The 8,445-nt window shown below is 41.9% G+C and overlaps 1 protein-coding gene across 1 annotated transcript in view; it reads right to left on the bottom strand.

The window, feature by feature from the left end:
• Window positions 1-2,002: 2,002 nt before the first annotated feature.
• The window catches only part of ANAPC4 (anaphase promoting complex subunit 4), a 39,567-nt gene continuing 33,124 nt past the window's right edge, over window positions 2,003-8,445 (bottom strand). The window contains exons 21-28 of the mRNA XM_047798822.1: window positions 6,962-7,059; window positions 6,077-6,138; window positions 5,957-5,995; window positions 5,756-5,857; window positions 4,919-4,993; window positions 3,471-3,644; window positions 2,673-2,796; window positions 2,003-2,321 (exon numbers count right to left, since the gene is read on the bottom strand). Coding sequence (XP_047654778.1) covers window positions 2,094-2,321; window positions 2,673-2,796; window positions 3,471-3,644; window positions 4,919-4,993; window positions 5,756-5,857; window positions 5,957-5,995; window positions 6,077-6,138; window positions 6,962-7,059 — 902 coding nt within the window. The 3' untranslated portion in view covers window positions 2,003-2,093. The remainder of the gene's footprint in view (window positions 2,322-2,672; window positions 2,797-3,470; window positions 3,645-4,918; window positions 4,994-5,755; window positions 5,858-5,956; window positions 5,996-6,076; window positions 6,139-6,961; window positions 7,060-8,445) is intronic.

Raw genomic sequence — 8,445 nt, 5'->3', positions numbered from 1 at the left:
ACAAAAAGAAAGCCCGTCTGAGCTGGGGGCAGAGCCCTGTGATGATGCTGGGGAGAGCGCAGGGGCGGAGCCACGAGCCTTGGAGAGACATTAAGGAGACTGAAGTTTATGTGAAATGTAACCACCCCTGGCATTCAGTTTTCAGAGATAACAGCCAATTCTCACCACTCCCTTCCCCACTGCTTGGCAGCGTCTGACCTGGATAATTGCCCCCTGACTGGGCTTCCATTAAACCAGTCACAGGGTCTCCCCGCCCACGTGGGCCACTCTGTCCAGCAGGGAGGAAACGGCCGCCAGCACAATGGCCCCAGACGTGACATCTCAAGAGAGCAGACCGAACTTTTTTGTTTTAATTTTAAATCTTTCACATGTCTTCCTGCAACAATTGGGCAGGACAAAAGTGTTGGAAAGGAAAAAGGGCGAGATGTTATTTGTGTTAGAAAGTTTTGCAGCATCACTTAAAATGTTGACAATCACACGTGGTGTAGTTTATAGCAACCAGCCACCCATCTAGCCGGGCTCCTAAATACCCAGTGTTACCATCTGAAGAGTGGGAAAATATATTTTAAAATAATAACATTCCCTCTGCAACAGGAATCAGGAATCCAGTCTGGCTGGGGATAGGAGAAACTGGAAGCTGGAGGCAGGAGGCAGGAGCTACAAATGTATCTCCTAATTTTATTACTTAAAACATCCATCAGGCTGGTACACACAGTGTCATTTAGTCACACATGGGACAGTTTTACTGTCAGTACAGCAGTAACCACACAGCACACTACATGTCTAGGGGCACTTTGAGTTCCGTCTGACTGCACACACCTGGAGAAAGGGGACATTTATGACTGAAATGGACTATTTACCAAAACACGAGGCCCACACAGACCCAACTCAGCATCGCCCACTGAACATGACCTTCCTAGGGCTGAAAGGTGGCCTACACCCTCAGTGCACAAAGAGTTGGGGCACCATTAAGCCCACCATCAATCATCGAAGCAGATTTATGGACGTGTGGGCATCTTGCAGGTGAAATTCACCACCATTTAGGTTTTTGTTTGTTTCTGCATTGGAGGCGTGTGGAAGTTCCTGGGCCAGGGATCAAGGGCCACATCAGTGACCAGAACTGCTGCAGTGACAAGGCCTTAACCCACTGTGCCACAAGAGAACTCCTACTAGGGTTATTTTTAAAGAAAAAAATCTATCTATCAATTTTCAACTACTAACTAAAAAAATACAACTTACAACTAAAAAATAATATCTAATTACTAAAAATAGATTCTGCGGAAAATAATGGTTCTCAACCTTGGTGGGCACAAGATCAGGTGAGTTTATTAAAAATAATAATAATACTCCAGGCCTGGGAGTTGCTATTGTGGCTCAGCAGAAACGAATCTGACAAGCATCCATGAGGACACAGGTTCGATCCCTAGCCTCGCTCAGTGGCTTAAGGATCTGGCATTGCCATGAGCTGGGATGTAGGTTGTGGATGCGGCTCGGATCCTGTGTTGCTGTGGCTGTAGTGTAGGCCAGCGGCTATAGCTCTGATTCGACTCCTAGCCTGGGAACCTCCATATCCCATAGGTGCCACTCTTAAAAAAAAAAAAAAAAAAAGCAGGCCTGGGCCCAGTCATCACATTCTGAGTGGGCCTGTGGTAACACCCATGTATTTGCATTTTTAATCTCTGGCCCAGGTGATTTTGATGTGGTGGTGTATGTGCTTCATGGGAAATCCTGCCCAAGTACACTCAAAATGTGAAACACACTGATTGCCCACCACATACACGATTCATTCTTAGCACTAACCCTTCAACGACTGAGAATTTCTGATCCGAATATTCCTACGAGTTCAAATATAATTTTCTGCTCTAATATTATCGAAATATTAATGTGCTTCTGTCACAGATCCTGTGACAGACACTAGTTCTGCACACAATATTAAGAAGAAGTCTCAGCAAAAAGAAAGTCTTATCATGGTGGTACATCACTAAGAGCAGATGAAGCAGAATAAAAGTAAAATAAAAATTTACTGTTTTTATTTCACACAAAAAAGTTAAGTAGTGGTCATCTTGGTCCATCGTCTATGTCCTTTCTGAACATCAGGAGTCTAGCTCAGGGTCAAGTTTTTCTACTTTAATGACCGTCTCTGAAGCTAAAGCAGCAGCACCGGCCTGCTGGTTCTCTGCTTCCGACTCAGATAACACTTCTTCCTTTATTTTTATGGGCTTGTTACTGGCCTCCTCCTCTTCGTCTGAAGACTCATCCAGCTCCCATTCATCATCTATGTCCATTTCAAACACTCTTACATGACGGAGATTTGAGCTTAACTAAAGAAAAGGCCAAATTAAGAAAGAAATTTTAATGGATTAACTAATACATTATATATAAACAATCAGAAATCTGAATAAAGAGCGGTTTTGTGGGAAAGTTATTTTCCTATCAATTTACAACAAAATCACTAACCCAGCTTTCGTTTCATATAAAAGGATCTCCACATACAGTGAAAATTTCATGATTATTAAAATCTCAATGTGTTAGTTACTTAGTGAGCTTTCTCAGAACAAGAGAACTGAACAGCTAAGGCCACTATGGACTCATAATCAAAAGCTTTACATCGCAAAATGTTTGCACTGAGAAGCCTCCACAGTCCCAAGTCCCTTCCTTTGTTAAACACTCACCACACAGGACACTTTTCGAAAACCATTCCCAGCAACGTACTGGGCTTTCATACTTTCCAGTAACCTCCAGTGCTTCTCGAAATGCATGGTCCGGGTGGGAATAGCACTCCGCTGCTCATCCAGCCTAGACAGGGAAGAAACCAGCCCCAGAGTGAAATGGGGCTCTTCCCCCTGGTTTACCAGAGGGGGTATCAGGGCTTGATTTCTGCCAAGATTCCCAGTTCCAACATAACTCTACCAGCTACTGTATAAAGATGCTGTGACACTATATTCTGTGAAAATACTGTACTTCCAAACAGGCAGAATATTTTATTAAAGCAGAAATCTTAGTCAGGTGTTTGATGCACTTTCAAGGAAAGCCAATAGACACATTTTAAATTAGAGAAGCAATCCTACCAAAATTTCACTCTAAAGCCACCTCTTGGGATGGACGATGGGCCCTCCACATGGCTACCGAGGTCCAAATTTTAAAGGAAAATACTAAAGGCAAAATCTAAAATAATTCTACTACAAACTGGGGTTAATGATACCTGTGAAAGAGAAGTTCCGTTGTCCACCCCAAATAATCCCCTACCTTGTTTAAGCAAGTAATTCTTGATTTACTAATAAAGCAAAAGGACAGAAGAACTGCTGAAATCAGTATTTTTTCAATTAAAAGGAGTATTTCTGCCCAGCTGACTTTATGATCATCCCTAGTAACTATTATCTATCATACCTAAAGAACTAGAAAGTACAATATACACTGAAAAAAAATGAACCGTTCTGTCAGAACGACAATCTTACTAACGAGTTAGTTACCTGGTAGAGTAAGTCCCAGTGAACTGATATTCTGCAGAGTCTTCGCTGTCATACACCCCAGACAACGGCAACTGGACCAGGAGTCGATCTCTTCCTTCACGTCCTACGGTGTCTTTAAGAACTACTGTTACCGTTTCATCATCGTAAAACTGTGCATCTAAACAACTGTAGGTGCTAGAATTAAAATAAGTTTTGTTATATCAAAGATAGATCATGACTGAGGAAATACTGTATACATAACATTGCACTGGTACCAAGCAGAAAAACCGACAGTAAAAACATCAAGCCACATTCCACATGGTAACATTTAAAAGATATCATTAGTTTACACTAAAGTCACAGGTATGTGTTATACTGATTATTCACAAATACAAATGGGTAATCATGAAAAAAGAAAAACCTGCGAAGTTGGCTCCCAGTTCCAGAAAACTTATTTATTTATTTATTTATTGTCTTTTGTATTTTTAGGGCCACACACACAGCATATGGAGGTTCCCAGGCCAGGAGTCAAATCGGAGCTGTAGCTGCCGGCCTACACCACGGCCACAGTGACGCAGGGATCCGAGCCGCGCCTGCGACCTACACCACAGCTCACGGCAACGCCGGATCCTTAACCCACTAAGTGAGGCCAGGGATTGAACTCGCAAGCTTTGGTTCCTAGTCAGATTTGTTAACCACTGAGCCACGACGGGAACTCCCCAGAAAACTTTTTTTAAGTGATTTTAATTTTTTCCATTATAGTTGGTTTACAGTGTTCTGTCATTTTTTTACTGTACAGCAAAGGGACACAGTCACACACACACACACATTCTTTTTCTCATATTATCCTCCATCATGTTAGTTCCAGAAAACTCTTGACATGAATGTTATATGAACACACACACACACACACACACACACACACACATGCATGCACATAGTAAACAGACTTAACTAGAATGAAAAGTAAAAATAAGATTTACATATGAAAAGACACAACAACTTCAAAGATAGTAGCATAAAGAACTTCCTTTTAAGAGTGACAGAAACATCTGCTCAGGATTAGTGTCAGTTCTTTGTCTTGCAAAGCCTCGGGATGACACAGGTATTGTTACCCTGTGCACCCAAAGAAAATCCCATGGCAGTGACGGTACCACCTCACATGTCTGGTGATCATAAGAAGACTTCAGCCACCTGCCCCTGAACCCCACTGCTCTCTCAGCAGACAGAGAGCTCAGAGGTATCAATTACAGGAAACCATGCTACATACACTCCTGTAGGGCAGTAAGGTTCTATTGGATTTTAAGTCAAATCATCTTCTCAGGATAAAATACGTTACCAACCCAGGCCCCTATGTTGTGAGTGACAAAGGCCTTCTAAGCACATCATCACTGTAGCCGAGTCTCACCCTATTCCTGTAACTGTATTTACTATACACACGCTGCATCCAAACAACAGTCAGGAGTTACCTTCGTCTCACTTTTTCAGTTGTGGCATATGTGAAGCTCCCAAATTTAACAGCGATTAGTCCATTACTTACAGACCTTGAAGAAAGAAGGGGGAGAAAGAGACTTTGTAGGACAACATGGAGAGACAATAATCTAAATAAGCCTGAAGGAACATGACTGTCAGTGTTCGTACATTTACCTAATCACCAAATCCCAAACCAAAACACCATGACACTCCCTCTAGAATCCCGATGCCTAATTTAAACCTAACATCAAAATTACAACTGGGTTTAAAATCTCATAGTCACCAAAGCAGCAAGACACCTTATAAAATGAAGATGTTTGAGACAACCAAATTATTTCTCTTTGGCTACATCTTGGCTTCAAAAAATTTCTGTCGAATTTAGATTTAAAAGCATTTAAGATAATAGGGACATTCTGAAGATGATTTGTCTTTCAGAACTTTCATCTGGATTCTCAAAAGAAGGTCTCTTGTTTAATGAAAGCCATACTTAACCAGAGGTAAAAATCCTTTCCATAAGGGACTCAAAATAGAGTTTTGAACATGTACAAGTTCATGAGATGTCACCATGAGTGTTCTATTTTCTAGCCCTAAAAACAGCCTACATGCAACAGCTATACACCAAGGCAAAATTAAATAACCTAGAACTAGAAGGAATCACGTAGCTTCCTAATTTGGCATTATCACCTTAATAATGTGAAAACTAAGACTAAGAACCGTTAACAAGCCTAAAATCATAAGGTAGCTTAACTAAATGGAGGGAAGGGAAGTTATATGTTTTGTTATTAAATACAACAAAATGTTATCTTTGATTCAAAATTCAGATTAATACTTACTGGGAAATATCAGTATGTCTCCTTAAGATGCACATTTTATAAAGTGAATCTTCTAAAATAGTAAAAAGAAGATAATGTAGGTTTGAAGTTTTATTATTCCACCTAAGGAGAAAAATTAATGTCAAAACATGATATTTAGCTATCAATGCACAGAACAAACCCATATTGTTCGCATGAGGGAAGAGAGAAACACACACTTACAAAAAAGGAAATTTGAACAATCTCCGTGTGGAGTCCTCACTAAAACAAAAGGGAAAAAAAAAGTAAGAAAAATTCCAATTGGCCACTGAATCGTATGACCCAAAAGGTAAAAAAAATTACCTTCTAGCATCTCTATATAATGGAATACATATTGCTTGATTCATTGATTTTCCAATTACATCCTAAATAAAATAAGATTTAAAAATATAATTAAAGCATGTATGTACACACAGATAAATATGCCACAGAAAGTGACTGATTGTCACTGTTTAAGTCTAGGAACAAGTCATCTGTATCACCAGACCTTCACGCAAGGAACTTTTTTTTTTCTTCTTAGGGCTGCAGGTGTAGCATATGGAAGTTCCCAGGCTAGAGGGTGAATCAGAGTTGCAGCCGCCAGCCTACGCCAGAGCCACAGCAACTCGGGATCTGAGCCACATCTGCGACCTACACCACAGCTCACGGCAATGCCGGATCCTTAACCCACTGAGCGAGGCCAGGGATCGAATCCACGTCCTCATGGATACTAGCCTCAGTTTGCTACTGCTGAGCCACAATGGGAACTCTCACGCAAAGAGCTTTAATGACAGTCATGACAGTAAGGAAGGGAGAAAATTCTGAGCTAAAGGACCTCGGAGACACGCGATGACAGGTTAGAAACCCCCTCTTTTGGTCTCATAGCCTCAGTCATCCATCATTCAGCAGTGAACAGACACATCAGCTCTGTACCCAAGACCATTTATGATAAATTGGTTCTGAGAACAAATAAAACAGTAAAGAATGTCCACATGCTCAATAATCTTATATTGACTTATTTTTTAACGTATGTAAGAAACTAACAAGAAGAGGAACTATGCGGGTGAACCATAGGACGCTGCCATTTTTGTTTGTCGAAGCAGCTGAACAACAGCACTCGGATGTGGGACGCCTTCATCACCAGGACCCCTTACATACTGTGGACACTCTTGCTCCTACACAAAAACCATGCATTTCTTTCAAACTTACTGCTGGCTTTTGCAAGCACTGATCAATAACGTTCTCCATCCGCCTTTTCACAAAATGCAATGATTTTCGAGGATAATAAGGAAACAGCAAAGGACTTTCTGGATTCAAAAACAAAAACAAAAACCAAAAAAAGACTGTAACAAACCAGATAATTAGGAGAAAATCAGCTGCTGTGAGAACAGCCCGCACAGCTTATCTGATACTGAATCCACTCGGTCGTATGTGACCCCACTAAAGAGGACCGTGGTCTGCTTTCACCGTCCTTCCAACAGCCCCGCTGCCAGCCCACCCAAACCCACCACACTGACTACTAGCTGAGGCCTAGCAGCTTATTATTCTATAGTTTATTTTTCCCACCAAAATCCAACGGTATGCTTCTGTTGGCTATAAAAAGAAAAGGGCGATTTGGGAACCCTAAGACATACAATGAAATAAAGGTCATTTTTCTCTATTTTTTACCACAGGGGTGTAATAACAGCAATCCAGCATTGCTTTGGAAGAGTGTGATAGTGAAAACAAAAACAGGAGACAAGAAACTGGTGCTATGAAAATAAGCTCTTTGCTCGTGAAAAGGCTGCGTCGTCAGTAGAAAGTACTACATAATTTGTCATGTACTAATACCGAGTATGCCAGGTTCTTTTTATATCTGCTATTTCTATTGTGTACAGGAGCTGTATAAAGCAAGCATCATACTCTCTATTTTACTGATTTTTTAAAAAAAATGAGGCTTAGGAGGTTCAGGCAGTTGTTCAGTGTGAGAATGACTAAGAGTCTAGACCTCTGAATCAAATCCAAGTCCAACTCCAAAGCCCACCCTCTTCCACTGTGCTCTACAGGCCGGCCTCACAGCACCTCATGTCCCAGCTATGCTGGATAAAAGGAGTTCTAATCCTACTAACATTTTAAGCTCCCAATAGGGGACAGATGCTGTGCCATCATAGAAAGATATTTGGTTTTTATCCCTAGTTCCTGGCCCAGAGCCCCTTAAGACTCTAGGAATTTCCTGATGGATAAGGATGACAGCAGCATCTTCTATTTCAATAAGGTCCCTAGATACCTTCAGGATGGGGGCTGGTCACCATAAAGACCAAGCCTTGATTAGAAGCTGGGAATTTTCAGCCCAGCCTCCACCTCCTGGGGAGGGGAGAGAAGCCAGAGTTGAGCCCCATCCCCCACGCCTGTGACTTAACCATGCCTCCATAGGGAAAACTCCATAAAAGCCCTAAGCAGCAGACAGAGCATCTCTGGTGGGTCCTGGGGGTCCTGGGAGGGCGGTACACAGGGTGTGGGGAGGGAAGCACCTTGCCCCGCGCATCTCCTCACCCTGTTTTTGAGCTTTGTTGAGCCACTTTAGGAAATTATTAAACCTGAAGCGGGGAGGGGGGTTGGGAACCCCCAACTTTGTGTGAAGTGGAACAGAAATTCAGGTACCCTGGGAACCCGATACTTGTGACTGTAACTCTGAAGTGGGGCCAGTCTTGAGG

Source organism: Phacochoerus africanus, chromosome 10, assembly GCF_016906955.1.
Source record: "Phacochoerus africanus isolate WHEZ1 chromosome 10, ROS_Pafr_v1, whole genome shotgun sequence".
Classification (NCBI taxonomy): domain Eukaryota; kingdom Metazoa; phylum Chordata; class Mammalia; order Artiodactyla; family Suidae; genus Phacochoerus; species Phacochoerus africanus.
This window is presented reverse-complemented; position numbering and strand designations above follow the sequence as displayed.